The sequence below is a fragment of the Bubalus kerabau genome, chromosome 14 (assembly GCF_029407905.1).
Source record: "Bubalus kerabau isolate K-KA32 ecotype Philippines breed swamp buffalo chromosome 14, PCC_UOA_SB_1v2, whole genome shotgun sequence".
NCBI lineage: Eukaryota > Metazoa > Chordata > Mammalia > Artiodactyla > Bovidae > Bubalus > Bubalus kerabau.
Window position 1 is genome coordinate 39,073,027 of NC_073637.1, and position 17,786 is coordinate 39,090,812.

Genomic DNA, 17,786 nt, shown 5'->3' on the forward strand with positions numbered 1-17,786 from the left:
TCAGTAAGTCTTTAATAAAACGCATGATCTTTTAAAAAACTTGCTAGTCATTCATCTGTAAAAATCTAGCTTTTTATGTGCATGCCAAGCATAAAATTGCCCCCATGCTAAATTTAGCACAAACCTCACATTACAGAGTTATGTGTTCTTACACTTTGACACGACTATGACAGTGATTCACAAGGTGAAATACACTTAGAAAGGTCTACGTTCCGCAACCCAGGACAATGAAGAAAGCCTGGGAAGGATGTCAAAATTAGGTCCATATTTTAAATCTGCAGCCAATCAAGCCAGGAACCCGGCTATGCAATCACAATCACTTGCAAAACCATTTAAACTATTTCTTAGCTGTACTTGTTAGCAGTTTCTTATGACGGTAATCTTTTTAAAAAAAATATCTCCCACTTCAAATATTAAATGCACATGTACATTAACTTTTTTTTGTCTACCTACAGTTAGGTGCCGGAGAAGGCAATGGCACCCCACTCCAGTACTCTTGCCTGGAAAATCCCATGGACGGAGGAGCCTGGTGGGCTGCAATCCATGGGGTCGCTAAGAGTCGGACACGACTGAGCAACTTCACTTTCATGCACTGGAGAAGGAAATGGCAACCCACTCCAGTGTTCTTGCCTGGAGAATCCCAGGGACGGGGGAGCCTGGTGGGCTGCCGTCTATGGGGTCGCAGAGTCAGACACGACTGAAGTGACTTAGCAGCAGCAGCAGACAGTTAGGTGCTATCTGCACCAGGCTAAAATTGTCTTCTTTCCCCTTTACAATTCTGCATTCTCTTAATTTTTGTATACTATAGCTTCAAGTTAATTTCATAGTATTTATCCAAATAATGAGTGGTTAAAATTTTGTTCTTTTTAACTACAATTTGTGAAGTAAAGTTTAGCCAAGAAAACAATGAAGAGAGTCACTTTATGACATTTTGTTGTTTACAAAGTAATGTTACCTTTTTAGATGTTATTCAAGGGTGATTAGTCAAGTTTAGAAAATTAAAGACACTTAACATTATAAACTGATATGTGTAACTCATAACAGAGCACATTGAACAAGAAGATGTAAACTGAGTTGCTCAAGGTCATACAATATGGCAGTGAGGCGGGCAGCTCAGGCAGTCTCAAACTCCTGTCTTCCCCTCACGTGCCATCCTGAGCAACCCCTGCTCTAACTTCTGCCTGCAAAACACTAAGACACATATTGTCCACAGGACAGGAAACACCTAGGGCAGAATTTCAAACTCAAGGAACTGTTTAGAAGAGACTTTAACCTAAAAGCTATCATACTATGTGAATTTAAATTACTTTTTAGGTGATGGAGTCATCATAGTGATCTACTTTTTCTTGTATTAAAGGAGCTAGGAGCTGGCTCCAGAGGACTCAGGGGTTCCACTACACAGAACCCAGGGGTTCCACTACACTTCTCTCAGGAGAAGAGAGACAGTTGACTGGTAGAGCTGGACTGCCCTTGCTGTCCGTGGTAATCTGGGCGGGGCCCACTCAGAGAACCTCTGTATCAGCTTTCTCACCTCCACAATATTGGGAAAGGACCAGGGAGCATTCTTCTTTCAGATTTTGAACTACTGGAGACCAGAGCAAGTCCTGAAGTGCTAACATTTGGTTACATCTTAAGGATGCTTCAAACAGCTTATCATTTCCAACATTATGTTTAAAGCAAATCTTTTAGACCTTCTTACACATTTCTCATCAGTGAAACTCACTGGCCTTTTTGTGACATTTCTTCCCCTAATTGCAAAGGAGCTCCAAATCCCTCAGAAAGTAAAAAAAAAAAAAAATCAACAGACGTAAAGATGAGGGTCAAAATACCACTGTTTAGCGATGGAGGCTTCAGGTCATCTATAATGTGCTTTCATGTTAAAACTACCAAATTAATAACTATCTGACTTCCATATTTAAATATGTAATGTTTATGTTCTCTGAAAAAAAATCTAATGTCAAAAGTAATCATTCAAATACAAACCATACATATTCTTTGGTCACGTGTACATGCAGAAAAATCTGAGTGATAAGAAGTTTAAGAATGACATTTTTGGCAAGCCTACACAAATTTATAGAATTTTTATTAAAAAAACAGGGGTGGGGGGGAAGAAGGCATGGAAGAAAACTAACATTCATTATGTGCTTACTAAGAAATAGCTTCTGTGCTAAGTACTTAACATAAAACTGAAATCAACTGAATGTTTCTCACATTCCTTGACCAAATAACTATGTGCTGTGCTTAATCACTCAGTCATGTCCAACTCTTTGCAACCCCATGGACTGTAGCCTGTTAGGCTCCTCTGTTCATGGGATTCTCCAGGCAAGAATACTGGAGTGGGTTGCCAAGCCCTCCTCCAGGGGATCTTCCCAACCCAGGGATTGAACCCAGGTCTCCCACACTGCAGGCAGATTCTTTACTGTCTAAGCCACCAGGGAAGCCCAAGTAAATTCAATTCTCTACATTCAAACAACAAAGGAATTAAAAACTCTCTGAGAATCCTGAACTGATTCCATTTTTCCTTTGGGCAATGTGCTGAGCCTATCACATTCATCATCCTTACATACACAGACAAAAGGCCCAGACTCATACTGAATTATTTAAATTATTCCCAGAAAATAATTCATGAATACCATTGCCTCAATGAAACAGTTTTTTCAAGAGGCTAGTTTTGATAATCCAAGAATTCAATTCTCATAAGCAGGCTCTGATAAGAATTGTCACAAATTTCATTATACATCAAAAGATGAGCTACTAATATGAAAGAATACTCTTCATGACAACAATTTACATATTTAAGCTAATTCAGCTTCTGAAGGTTATCAGGAAGAGAACTGGGGTTAGAAATGAAAGAGATCCGACTTTACTGGGGACTTCACTTTGCCAGGGTCTTCACTGGCTGGCTGTTTCATTTTACTGATTTACAGTAAAATGGTCACTTGAGTAAAAACAGATGCTTTTGGGGAGAGGCGGGGAGGAAGTTAAAAATGTCTACACTTTCAATGTATAACAGCTTGATCATGTACCTCTGAAAACAGAAATACCTGAAGTGGATTTTTATTTTTATTCTTTTTAAATTTTTTTGAAGAGCGAATTGGCTTTCATGAATCAGGCAGCATACTATCTAGCAAACAGGAGGATGCTCCAAACACTGGGAATTATCTTAGGTGAGCAAAATTTGCCTGCCATCCTAAAATGTTTCTCTGTGACATGTAGATTATTTTGAGCTGAAAACAATCAAGGTCCCAAAGACTCAGGAAGACCCTTTCATCTTCCCATTAACTACTCAGAAGTATTTAGTTAGAGGATTCACTCCAGGAAGGGAGCTATCACCATAGCTCCCTTCTCCCACTTCAGCAGAACTGAAGTGGATTTTTAAATGATGATATACTATTATTTGGAATAAAATTGTGAGCAATTTTATCCTTACATTTCTGATATTTCAACTAGTAACTTTAATAAAATACCAAAAATTCTAATGACTCAGCACAACCTAAAAAATGTGTACTACAGTGTTAAATGAAAACACATTACAAATTTTTGTCTATATTCTAATTATGTTAAAGTGTCTGTGTGTGTACCTAAAAAAGTAGAACTGTGAATACAGTTAATGCTGGGTTACATTGGACTGGTAGATAACTGTTTGTCTTTCTTGATTCTTTTCTATTGTGATAATGTCACAATAAAAACAACTTTAAAAAAAACATCATCACTTTATGGATAAAATGGTTTTCTGTCTGCAATGACTTAACCATGTTGAAGATATGAGTCTCTGTGTCTTCTGTCAGTTGCAGGAAAGCAAACACCACAACTTCCTGCATCCTTCAAAACACTTAGCATAGCATCTCAGACCCAGTAAATTCCCAGTGAGGGACATGTCATGGAACCACTGACGAACACCAAGTGTAGCTAATATAAAGGTAGAAACTTACTGTTATTTGTTGGTTCAGGAAACCCAGCCTTTGGACCACTCCATCCTTTGTTTTCCCCTGTCTGAAAAATTAAACCAATTGTTTAAATTCAGGAAAGAAACTTAAATTCAAAAAAAAAGTTAATCCTAATTAATAAAAAAAGGGTACAGGTTATTCTGTTCATCCTCTCCACTGCTGACCCCAGGACCATGGACACAACAAGTACTAACAAGAGCTAAAACATCTATCCCTTTTCTACATTCATATCTGTTTCTTATGCCTCCTGATTTTATCTATTTAAATTTATAATTTACATCATCAAGAAAGCCCCATATTTAGCATAATATTTAGTATATATATTATGTATAACATGGGCACTATCAAGGTGGCGAAGAAGTAAATAATTTGTTTTCAAACAGTAAACAATAATCATCGCAAGTGCTAAAGTAACTAAAAGAGATTTTGTATCACTTCTGAAGTTAAATTAATGATAGAAATATTATTATGTCTGTTCTGGAAACGTCATGATAAGGGTCAATGAATAATGCTAATGACAGGTACAAAAAACTGAAAACTAAACCCTAACTCGAAGCAAAATCTGGAATATCCTGGCTTTTGCCAGATGATTTGGTCAACATTTAGTGTAAAATACACTCTGAGCTCAGACGTTCTGAAGTAGTATTTTAATCAAATTATAAGTGACATTAACTGGTTATGTTCTCTTTTTGTGGAGCTGGTATTATTGATATAAAGTACTTCGGGGTGGGGGAGACATACTTATTTTTATAATCGGTATTTTATATTATGCTGCTGCTGCTGCTAAGTCGCTTCAGTTGTGTCCGACTCTGTGAACCCATAGACGGCAGCCCACCAGGCTCCGCCATCCCTGGGATTCTCCAGGCAAGAACACTGGAGTGGGTTGCCATTTCCTTCTCCAATGCATGAAAGTGAAGTCGCTCAGTCGTGTCTGACTCTTAGCGACCCCGTGGACTGTGGCCCACCAGGCTCCTCCGTCTGTGGGATTTTCCAGGCAGGAGTACTGGAGTGGGGTGCCATTGCCTTCTCCAAACACAAACTACATTTCTAGCAAATAGCTTGCAACTGTGAAAGGGTGGAAGAGAAGGTAACGTGTGTAAATGCAGATACACATGGATGGGAAGGCCTGAGGAGACTCCCACGCACATGTTCTCTGTGAAGCACAAGACAGGATCATAGAGAGAGGGGGGCGCTGCGGGAGGGAGGGAGGTTATAAATCTGAGGAAAGTGTACACAGTAAGCAAAAAGTCTAGGAAAGAAAGAGCTCAACGATTAGAAGAATACAGATCCTCAGGCATTTGAGGGCTCAGTTGAAGTTGGTAATAATATATTTAGCACTTCATTCCTCCTTTTCTCTCCTTCCACTAATAACCAAAGTTATTTAAATATTAGGTTTTATTCCTTAAGCCTAATTTTTCATCAACTGAATCCCAAGCCTGCTGCTCTCTGATTTCTATCTCAACACTCTAATGAAACTGCTTTTCTAAGGTTTCTGCTTTAACATGACAGAGTAAACATTAAGAGTAATCTCTTCTCTCTCCCCAAACAACTCTAAATTGATAATCCAATAATCCATAAACTCTCTCTCCTTCCCTCTGCCCCCAGCCTCCCCTGAATATGAAAGGAATCAAGAGAAGAGAAAAGTCAAAATTTGTAACATGGAGAGTACATTAATTATAACTAACTTAGCAGGTGTGGGCCAGCTGAAACCTCACCTGCAGAGCTAGAAGCTAACAAAGAGCTTACAAAGAGTAAACTGATTTGTGCTTCAGGACCCCAGAAAGCCTCAGGAATCAGAAGCACACCTGGTACTTCTAAAGATGAATCCTGGAAGAGTATGAAAATAGGAAGATTGTTTGGAAGTCTTTCAAATGTTATGAAACTTTCAGGTCACTTCTGTGACCCCAAGGAGACAAATTTCCTAAAATGTTGCCTCTTCAGAAAGGCCTAAAACAAAGAGACTCTGGACACCAGGTACAGCTGAGGATGGGATGGATCTATACACCACATTGAAAAGAGAGATGGATTCCAAAGTTACATCCTAGAAGATAAGCTCCCCAGCTCCCTTTATCACTGGGCCTCTAAAGACAATAATCAGTCTCCCAATCTACAAGGAATGGTGAGCATAACACAGGGAACAGAATAAAACCTCAAAAATCGTTAAAAAAAGCTCTCAGAGAGACAGAAGTATTATACCCATTAAACAAGAACAAGAGGTTATAAAAAGGAATATTCTGAGAATGAAGAATAGCTCTGGGAAATAAAAAATACAGTAGCCAAAGGAAAATATTTCAAAGAAGGACTGGAAGACAAAACTGAAGAAATCTCCAGTAAACAGAACAAAAAGAGAAACAGAAAAGAAACGAAGGGAGAAAGAAAGAAGCAAAAAATCACTCTTTAGACTAACAGGTATCCTAGAAAGAACCAACAGCAAAAATGGAAGGAAAGAAATCATCAGAGAAAAAATATAAAAGTTTCCTCACTTTTAAAGTACACGAATTTCTGGATTAAAACCCAAACACCCAAAAACAATTTATCAAAGAATACACAAATCCAATCAGTCACTCAAGAAATTTCAGAACTTCTGAGAAAAGATGTGAGAAAAGCATCACGAGGGACAGGAAATGTAAAAGTTTCATAAATTGGCTAAAGAATCCGAAGACTTTGGAATTTCAACAGTAATGCTGAGAGGTAGAAAACATTGGTACAATGCCTTCAAAACTGTGGAAAAAATATTTCCTATTTAGAATTATATCTCAGAAAAACTACCAATTAAGTGTGGGGGAAATAGAAAGATATAACAGAACTACAAGGTCTCAAAAAACTGTATTACTCATGCATTCTCTATCAGGAAATGATGAAAGCATGTACTCCATCAACACAAGAAAATAAATTAAGAGCAAGGAAACTGTCCAGAAAGCAGGCAACTAACTCAACAAGAGAGAGGCAAAAGGAATTAACAGGGAAATCGTGAAGAGAAGAACCAAAACATTGGGTCTTCAGCAGATCAAACAATCCAACATAGAAGAGGAAGATAAAGAACTCCAAGAAAGAAAAAACAAAGAAACTAAACAGTACATGAAGTGTTTACTTGGCAGAGGGTAACAGGGATAAGTTAGAGAGACACAGAAAACTATACATGTTGAGTAAGAAAACTAACTCTTCGGTTTTCAAAGCAGGAACCCAGGTAACATCTAAAAAGAAAAAAAATCAAGAAACTGCAGTGTAAGTTATTAACAGTACAAAATAACAGAACAGCTAAAACAGGTAGTAAGTGGTTGCCTCTGTAAAAAAGATAACAGAAATGGGCAGTCCCAGGGCAGGACAGCATGGTTTATTATAAATCTTGAGTCTTTATATCATTAATCTTGACTAAGTCTTGATTTGTTATACATATGAGTATTACTTTGAACAATATATAATAATCAAATATTACAAAGAATGAAGCACATGCCAGTTACATCTTGATGCGGAACAAGCTCTAAGTTGTAACCGAAACCCCATGTAATTGAAAAAAAAAAAACCAAGATGCAAGATCAGTGTATTTTTTAAAAAGTAAAGAGTGTTCTGCTCTTCCTTAGAATGTAGAAATGTAACAACGACTCAGACAATGTAAGAAATCATAACTTTTCTCAAACCCATCAGAGATCTGAGATTGTAAAGCAAACAGATGACATGAATTCTAGAGAGTGACAAAGCCCTCTGAGGCAAGGTTCAGCTCACAAAATAATTCAACATTGGCAAAGAAGAAAGAGATGAATATCAAAAATATTGGTAAGAAGAAAGCAGATGAAATGTTAATGAATTCTAAAAGACTGTGTGAGGGTCAGCACAGCAGTTTAGAAAAATTAGGAACTCCAGAGAGAAGTTCTTTTCTATGGGCTTCCTTTGGGAAGTCAGGACAACTGGAGATACAGCAGAGAACCCAAGAGCCCCACTCAGTGGTGCAGGTGTGAAGCAGAGAGAACAGCTCAGAAATCTGCACACTCCTCTGGAGAAGGAAATGGCAGCCCATTCCAGTATTCTTGCTTGGAAAATCCCACGGATGGAGAAGTGTTGTAGGCTACAGTCCATGGGGTTGTAAAGAGTCAGATACGACTGAGCGACTTCACTCACTAGACTCTTCTTTTACACAAAGCAAACAGCACAAGCTACAAGAGAAAGGGGAAAAACATATCCTATCTGCCTCTGAGATAAGGCAAGAAATTTTGTTGCTCCAAAAGCTCAGGCAAGGACTCACTGTTTCTGCAAAAAGATTAGAAGCAAAAGTTACCTGCTCCTAGGGAAAAAAGAAGGAGGTGAAAACCTTGAGAGCAAATCCCTGCACCAATATTAAGCAGATTTCTGAAAATGCTGGGGAAGGGGCTGGAAAACTCTACTGCACCTAAGACAACCAGATGCTTGGGGCTGGTGCACTGGGACGACCCAGAGGGATGGAATGGGGAGGGAGGAGGGAGGAGGGTTCAGGATGGGGAACACATATATACCTGTGGCGGATTCATTTTGATATTTGGCAAAACTAATACAATTATGTAAAGTTTAAAAATAAAATTAAATTAAAAAAAAAAAGTAAAGTCTGGCTATCATGGAGAAGGAGGTAGAAACATTAGGAAAAAACCCACTTCTGAGACTCAGGCACACAGAGTTTGAGAATGAAGCTGTACAAGAAAATCAAGAGCTATGTTTCTATACCCAACACAATCCTACAACCAAATAATAAACAACAGCAATTGACTATGGAGCAGAGAGATATCCCTTACCTCATGGCATAGCAAAGAGAGGACTGATGAAACCAGAGGATGGAGCAGAAATATTGAGGAAAATCTTCCCCAAACCTCACCCCACACAAAACAAAGACAGTGGCAAACCAAAGCTAAAGGAACCTGAAGTTAATAGTGACTATGGAAACAAAACACCCAAAATGAGCTTAACTACCAACTGGATTGATGTCACCCTCCATGTTAACAGTCTGACAGAAAGGGAGACATGCCTGTTTCTTAACATAAGTACTACTTAACTCTGCCTTTACTCTTTCACAATACACAATGTCCAGTGTTCATTCAAACATTATAAGACACCCAAAATTGCAAAAATAAATATGTCAAGTGATAAAGAAGTCAATAAAAGGGAGGCTCAAGGGTGGTGGTGGGGGGGAGATATACGTATACTTATAGCTGATTCATGTTGTAATATAGCATAAACAAATACAACATTGTAAAGCAATTATCCTCCAATTAAAAATAAATAAATGAAAATTAAAAAGAAAACAAGTCAATAAAACAGAGCCCAGAGATGACCCAAGTGCTAGAACTCTAAGAAATAAGTTTTATAATATCTATGATTAACAGGATAAAAGATCTAATGAAAAAGGCAGACAACATGCATGAATATTTGGAGAATTTCATTAGAAAAACAGAAACCTTATAAGAAAAGCATATGGAAATCCTAGGGGGAAAATACCACAGATTAAAATTAATATTGATAACATTATTAACAGATGGACACACCTGAAGAAATGTCAGTAATATTACAGATAATTAATAGAAATTACTCAAACTGAGACACACAAAAAAAACAGAGTGAAAAATAAAAAGGAACAGAAAATCCTGGATCCATAAGACAATACTAATGGTCTAAATTTTCTAGTTTTTCTAAACTGCTGTGCTGACCCTCACACAGTCTTTTAGAATTCATTAACATTTCATCTTCCCCAGCATTTTCAGTGATATATATATCCATATATATAACTGTAAACTCCCAAGGAGAGAGAAAAAAAGGAAGAAGAAATATCTGAAAAGAAAGATAACAGCTGAGAATCTGACAAAAATTAAAAAAAAAAAAAAAAACAAATCACAGATCCAATATATTCATATTCATTAAGCAGAAAAAAATACAAAAAGGAGAAGAAAGGAAGGAGGAAGAGGAAGAAAATGAAGAGACAGGGAGAAAAAGAAAACGAAGGAGGAGAGGGAAGAAGAGGAGAAAGAAAGGAAAGAATCAAATTTAGAGATATCACAGTTAAACTGCCAAGAACTAATTAAAAAAAGGACATTTCTGAAGGCCTTTAGAGGGAGGAAGAAAGCATGTCAAGATGAAAAAGAAGATAATCACAGCAGACTTCATACAAAAGACTATGCAAGTCAGAAGACAATTGAATGAGATCTCTGAAAGTGCTGAAAGAAACAGAAAAACTCAGAATCCTATACCCACACAAAAGTAACTTCTAAAATGAATACAAAATAAATTTCTCATCAAACAAAAGTTGACAGAAATCACTGCCAGCAGACCTGCTAATACAAGTAGTATTAAAGGAAGTTCTACAAACAGGAGTATAATACCAGAAAGAAATCTGGATCTAAACAAATGAACAGTATTGAAAATGGTAAAAATGAGGTTAAATGTATTTTCTGTGATTCTAACCACATAGAAAGAAAATTAACTACATAAAGCGAAATTTGTAACAATGAATTATGGGTTTTATACATATAAAGGTAAGTAAAATGTACGACTACATGAGAGGTCAAAGAGAAAAAAGTGAACAAAGAATAAATGGAACAAATAGAAACAATTAGAAAAATGAAAAGCTTAAATCCAACCATACCAAAAGCTACAATAAGTACAAATGGTCTGATCACTCCTAACTAAAGGTAGAGATTGTCAAAGGGTATTTTTAAAAGCAAGACTCAATTATATGCTTTCTAAAAGAAACCAATTTAAACATAAAGACACTGATAGGCTAAAAATAAAATGGTGGGGGGAAAATACCCCATGCAAACACTAATAAAAATAAAACTGAAGTGACTATTAATATCAAAAAGAATTTAGAACAAGGAATATTACCAGGGATGGAAAGAAAATCACATAATAATAAAGTTGTAAAGTCATCAAAAAGATATAACAATCCTAAATGTATATGTATATAACAACATAGCTTCAAAGTACATAAAACCGATAAAACTGAAAGTAGTCAAATTCAAATTTATAGTTGGTGACATTAGCACTTGATAAAAGAAGTAAACAAAATCAGAAGAGACATAGGACTTGAATGAAGAAACCAAAGGGAAATTAGAACATATTTTGATGAAATGAAGTTAAAAACTCAACTTCTCAAAATTTGTGGGCCAGGGCTAAACCAGTACTTAAAGAGAAATATATATCACTAAATTCTCAGATCCACAGCCTAAGCTTCTGGCTTACAAAAGTAGAAAAAGAACAGAAAATTAAACCCAAAGCAAATAAAGGAAGGATAAAATAAAGAACAGAAATCAGTAAAACTGAAAACAGAATAACAGGGGAAAAAAATCAATGAAATCACAATCTTGTTTGAATATGATAAAAACAATTGACAGACCCCTAGCTAGATTCATCAGGATATAAAAAGAGAAGAAACAATTATCAATTTCAGAAATGAGAGAGAAAATATCATTAAAGATGCTATAGCCACTAAAAGAATAACAAAGGAATCCTATGAACAATTTTATACCATTAAATTCAGCTTAGAGAAAATGGACAGACTCCTTGAAAGATTCAAACTGCCAAAGCTCGCTCAACAGTAGGAAATCTGAGTAGTCTTATATCTATTTTTACATCAATTTATATTTAAAACCTTCTTACAAAAAAAATTATAAACCCAGATGGCTCCACCAGTAAATTTTACTCAACGATTAATGAAGGAAGAATACCAAACTCTCTGAGATGATGAAAGAAAAGGAGATACTTCCAAACTTACTATATGAGTCTAGCACTACCCTGATAATGATACTAAAACCAGTATTTCTACTTCAGATGATGAAAACTTTCTGGAAGTGGATAGTTGAGATAGTTGTAAAACACTGTAAATGTACTTAATGCCACTGAATTGTACACCTAAAAATGGTTAAAATGGTAATTTTTTGCTGTGTATGTATATACAGGTATTTCACATTTTTCAAAAGTTTATGTCACTTTGCTTTTATGAAAGACATGCACTAGTACCTGTTTTTGCTAACTAAAAGAAATCCAAAGAGGATTTTCACTTTTATGGAAAAACAAAAAATACCATTCAGTGTTTTACTTCACAGCTAGCCATTACTGAGGCAGCACACACCAGGAGCAGTGAGAGTGGCAACTATATTCAGTATCTCAGCATCCAGTCACCACGGCTTTGAACCGTGTGTGAGAATCTGTGTTCTGTCTGGATTTATTTTGTCCATTCATTAGCAAGATGAGTCCTAAGGTAATTGCTTCTTTGTATCAGGCCATTTTGGCTTACAAAAGGTTTCACAGGAATTGCTTTACTTTCAGATAGTGGGGGAAACCTGTATCACATAAATTTTAAAAATCCATCAATTAAAAAAAAATTCACCATATCCACAAACTAAACAGAAAAATCATGTGAATATCAACAGATGCGGAGAAAACATTCGGCAAAATTCAACATACGGTGGGGAGACTTCTCAACAAAGCAGGAACACTAGGAACTATCAAGCTGATGTAGAGCATGTATAAAAACCTACAAGCATCATGTATATAACAGCAAAACACTGAACAATTTCCTTGTAAGATCGGGAACAAAGTCAAGATACCTGTTTTTCTGTTTCAACAATCAACCTTCTATTCAACACTGAATGGGATGTTTCACTCAAGGCAATAAAGCAAGACAAGTAAATAAAAGCATACAAATTAGCAAGAAAAGAATAAACTGTCTTTATTAACAGATAACACAATCATCAATGCAGAAAATTGCAAAAAATCTACAAAATAAGCTACTTTAACAGATAAGTCAGTTCAGCAAGGTCACAGGATGCAAAGTCAATATATAAAAACAACTGTATTTCTATATGCTAGAAAAGAAGAATTTGAAACTGAAATTAAAAACCAATGCCATTACTAATAGCACCCACAAACATGAAACATTTAGGGATAAACATAAAAAATGTGGAAGATATTTCTATAAAAAAGTACAAACACTGCTGGGATATATTTGTGGCGGATTCATTTTGATATTTGGCAAAACTAATACAGTTATGTAAAGTTTAAAAATAAAATTAAAAAAAAAAAAAAAAGAAACCTAAATAAACAGATCAAGATCTTGTTCAAAGGTTGGAAGACTCAATATTTTTAAGATACATTAATAAATGCAAACATGATCTATGTAACATTCAACACAATCCCAAAGAAAAATTCCAACTGGATTTTTTTTGGTAGAAATTGATTTAAAAATTTATTATGAAAATATAAAGATTAGCCAAAACAATTTTTTAAAAGTAAAACAAAGATGAAGTTCTTTATCTGATCTCAAACCTTATCCAAAAAAGGTACACTCTACATACAGTTGTACAGTTGAAGAACAGACATACAGATTAACAAACAGAAAATCTAGAAACAGATCCACACATAAGTGGTCAACTCATTTTCAACAAAGGTCTAATGAACTCAATGGAAAAAGCATTAATCTTTTAAACAAATGGTGTCTGGACAACTGGACAACATATGTAAAAAAAGGAGAAGAGAAGACAGAAAGTGAGAGACAAGAATCTTTTATCTGATAAGGCACTGGCATCTAAAATATATAAAGAACTTTTATAACTCAATAATAAGAAAGTAAACCATCCAATTTTTTAAAAGACAAAAATTCTGAACAGATACTTCAAAGAAGAGATACGAGTGGTAAATAATATATGATGAACTAGTCAGCATTATTAACTAGGGAAAATGGAAATGAAATCCAATAAAACAACATTAAACACCTAATACCATCATCAAAGCTATAAAAACTGACAATACCAAGAGCTAGAGAAGATGTGGAGTAAGCAGAAATCTCAAACATTGCTTGTGGAAATGAATATGCTACAACCTCTCTGGAAAACATCTTGTTTCTAATAAAGTGGCATGTGCACTATTATATGAATATGTACCTAACAGGCTATATTAGAGAATATATACAGTCAAGATTTGTACATGAATGTTTATAACCACTTTATTTACAATAGCCTCAAACTGAAAACCTAAATGTTGGTAAAGAATACAACAATAACAAACAGAAAAGATACATGATAACAAATGATAAACAAATGATAAATGCAACAACATGGATCAATCTCAACAATAAGGGTTGACACAAACGGCTACATAATGTACCATTCAATTTATTCAACGTTCTGGAAAAGGCAAAACTGTACAGACAGAAATCAGATCAGCGTTTGTCAGGAGCTGAGGAAAAGGAAAGACATTTACTATAAAATGGCATTAAGAAACTGGGGTAACAGTAATGTTATAAATCTTAATTGTGATGTGGTCATATACACACACTTGTCAAAATTCATTAAGCTGCAATTCACTAAATCTTAATGTTTTTAAAGTGGAGATATATTAGTACATACATGCAGAATATCTTTGTGAGGACATTTATCTTCTTTTTTTTTTTAATCCTTATATAAGATTGACTATATTCAGACACTATTTTAAATGATGTACAAACATGGGAGATACCTTTAGGAAGAGACCAAATCTGAGGGTTTCGGGGTAAAGTGAAGCTAATTTTTTCTTCACTGTTCACTCTTTTGCACTTTTAAATTCTTCCATGGACAGAGGAGCATGGCAGGCTATAGTCTATGAGATCGCAAGAGTCAGAAACGACTTAGCAACTAAACTACCACCACCATCATCACTCAGTTACGTACATACCTTGATTATTTTTTTAAAAAGCCAACTTTTCAAAAGGTACTTTTAAAGATTTATTTTTATAATTGCTTTTGTCACATTCTCAAAAGCTCTTCTTATTGACAAATCAAGGAATTAACTAACTCCTCTTACTTGATCTTTGCAGCATACAACTACCACTGTTTTTATTTTTGGCTATGCCATGCTGCTTGTGGGAATCTTAGTTCCCTGACCAAGGAATGAACCTGGGGCCAGGCCAGTGAAAGCACCAAGTCCTAAACACTGGACCACCACCAAGGAAGTACCAGGCACCTCTTCCGTAAAGTCTCTTCCTACTCTCTTTTTTACAGGTATTCTTCCTTTCTGTATCCTCCATGCATTGTATCGGCTACTGAAATCTTAACACATACACTTAAGAAGCATGGCTGGCGTCTTTTCCCTCTCCTCTCTACACCACTGCCCTAGCTCAGCCCCTCAGTATCTTTCACCTGAACAATTCTGCTAGCACTGGCCTCCCTGCCTTCAGTCCCATCCTGCCCGCATCCATTCACTACATTACTTATGGGGCTGTCCTACGTAGAAAGCAAACCAGATCATGCCATTTTCAAGCTCAAATCTCAAATGAGTAATTCAAAAGCACATTACTTCACATAAAAATAGTCATCTCAGCTACTCCTGACTTTCCAGACTCATCTTCACATACCTAGAATTTTAATTATACTGTAACTTTTGTTACGTGATGTAAGCTCCTCACTCCTCTAACACTTACTGGTCAGTTTTTTGAGTGCAGGGACCAAATTCCAGTCATCTTATCTTCAGTTTTAAGCGTCTGGCATTTAGTGGGTGTGATGATTAATTTTATGTGTCAACTTGTCTGGGCTAGGTACTCAGATATTTGGTCAAACGTTATTCTGGGTGTTCTGTGAGGGTGTTTTTGGAAGAGATTTACATTTAAATCACTGAACTCTAAAGAGTAAAAAAACTGACTCTCTAGAATGTGGGTGGGCCTTGTCAGTTGAAGGCCAGCAAAGGCTGACCTTCCCTGGAAAGAGAGGCAGCTTGCCAGTCAATGGTCTCCAGACTCTGTAGCTCCTTCCTGAATCTCCAGCCTGCTGGCATCCCCAGCAAATTCTGGAGTAGCCAAGCATCCAAAACTTCATGGGTCGATTCCTTAAAATAAGTCTCTGTGTGATACATACACATACACACACACACACATGCACACTCCCTGTGGGACTCTGTTCCTCTGGAGAACCCTAACTAGTAACACAGTGGGTATGCAAAAATATGTTTTTCTAATTAATGAAATTAATGCTGGTGTTTTGTTGTTTTATTTTCATTTAACTTACAAATAAAGATCTACGAGATTTATTCTGACATATTTTTATAAATCACTTACCAGTTTTAAGTCAATATAAATGTGTTAAGTTAAAACAACATATACACAATGTAAGAACTACAGAAATTTGAACACGTGTTAGGTTTCATGTTACAAATACTTTTAAAACAAGAAAACACATTCACTAGCCAGGTTATAAAAACAGAACTGAAATCTCCAGTGATATCACACAGATAAATAATGTTTAATCACTCAAAATAACTGCCTAGATATTTACAGCACCTTAAAAAGTGTCTCTAAGTATTTTTTAATAGATAATTTCATTTTTACTCCAAACTTCACAAAGATGTTCCTGCAGAAACTGAAAATATCCCTGAAATAGAATCCGTATGCGAGAAAATGGCATGGAAAAAACCATATTGTTTATGACAGAAATAATTATTAAGCTTGTTTTGGGAATGTTCATACAAATGAAATGTTTAATAAAAATAATTTCTACATATGTATAGATAAAATGATAATTGAATACAATGTGAAATGAAGTCAGTTCCTGCCAAGTTAACTGCCAAGTCCTGAATTCAGGGTTCTCAGCTTCTCTTGCAATGCAGGCAGGTGTTAATGATGTCATTACCTGCTGCAGAAGAAACAGGGGACCATGAACACAAGTCTTGGCAGAAAATAAACACCCTCTGAGTTTACCTTTAATTTAAAGTAAATAGAAAAATCAGTTTATAGAGTGTCTGTCCTATATAGCTCCTGCCCTAAAGGGATAACTCAGGATCTTTATTTCCAGGGTTTTCAGCTGTACTGCAGAAATAAAGGCTAACAACCTCCATTCTTAAAAAGCACAAATTAAAAAACTGGGTATATATATCATTAGTCAGTATGGTAAAACTTACTACACTGGTACTAATATTATATAAAATATATACAATTATACAGCAAATTTTTAATATTTTCTAATTGTAAGATTATAATATTTTATTGTGACCCCTAAACAGTGGTTATTTTGTATCAGGAGAATCTGTATCTTTAAAGATATGAAGATAAGAGTACCAACTTGGCAAAGTTAAAACTTGACATCTACTTTACACTAGTTAAGACAATACTGAGTCAAGGAACACTGGAACAGAACTTGCTCATTATTTTTATACTCTGACAGGACAGAACTTATCCGTGTAAATTTAACTCTCACCTTGTCAAGCTGATCTTGAAGACTAGTGGATGCTTTATAACCAAGTTGTAACAGCATGGCTTCCGCAGCATTTTTTTTGGCTATCTTTTTATTAGGTCCTGTTCCAGTAGCAACTTCATTCCCTACCTTGACCTGGTAAGAATAAAGTAAGAAATGTAATGACAGCTGCTTTGGTAACAAACATTAACATCACTAAGCAATGTATTCTGCTCTCTAGCATTCAAAAATATAAAGTTCAGTCCATAATAAAATAGCAATTATGGTCCCTTTTATATTTTATATATATATATATATATATATGAATGCATACACAGAGAAAAGTATGGAAATCTGGTCCTCAAAATTGAGGACATTTTGAGGGGTTATGTCAGGATGACAGAATCTTCAGTTCAGTTCAGTTCAGTCGCTCAGTCATGTCCAACTCTTTGCAACCCTATGAATTGCAGCATGCCAGGATTCCCTGTCCATCACCAACTCCTGAGGCTTGCTCAAACTCATGTCCATAGAGTTGGTGATGCCATCCAACCAACAGTCTTAGAACATTTTTATTTCCTTACATATTTCTATATTCTTTGATTTTTAAACAATAAACTTATTTATGTAAGCAGAAAAATAAAATTCACATTGTAGAGAGTTGCTTATGACTACATTTAGTATTCTTCAC

General features: G+C 35.7%; 1 protein-coding gene across 7 annotated transcripts in view; it reads right to left on the minus strand.

Moving 5' to 3' along the window:
* The window catches only part of STAU2 (staufen double-stranded RNA binding protein 2), a 305,621-nt gene that overhangs the window by 163,239 nt on the left and 124,596 nt on the right, over nt 1–17,786 (minus strand). For all 7 annotated transcript variants that reach the window (XM_055546281.1, XM_055546279.1, XM_055546280.1 and 4 more), the window contains 2 exons: nt 17,123–17,254; nt 3,933–3,993 (listed from right to left, as the gene is read on the minus strand). In XM_055546281.1, the coding sequence (XP_055402256.1) occupies nt 3,933–3,993; nt 17,123–17,254 (193 nt within the window). The remainder of the gene's footprint in view (nt 1–3,932; nt 3,994–17,122; nt 17,255–17,786) is intronic.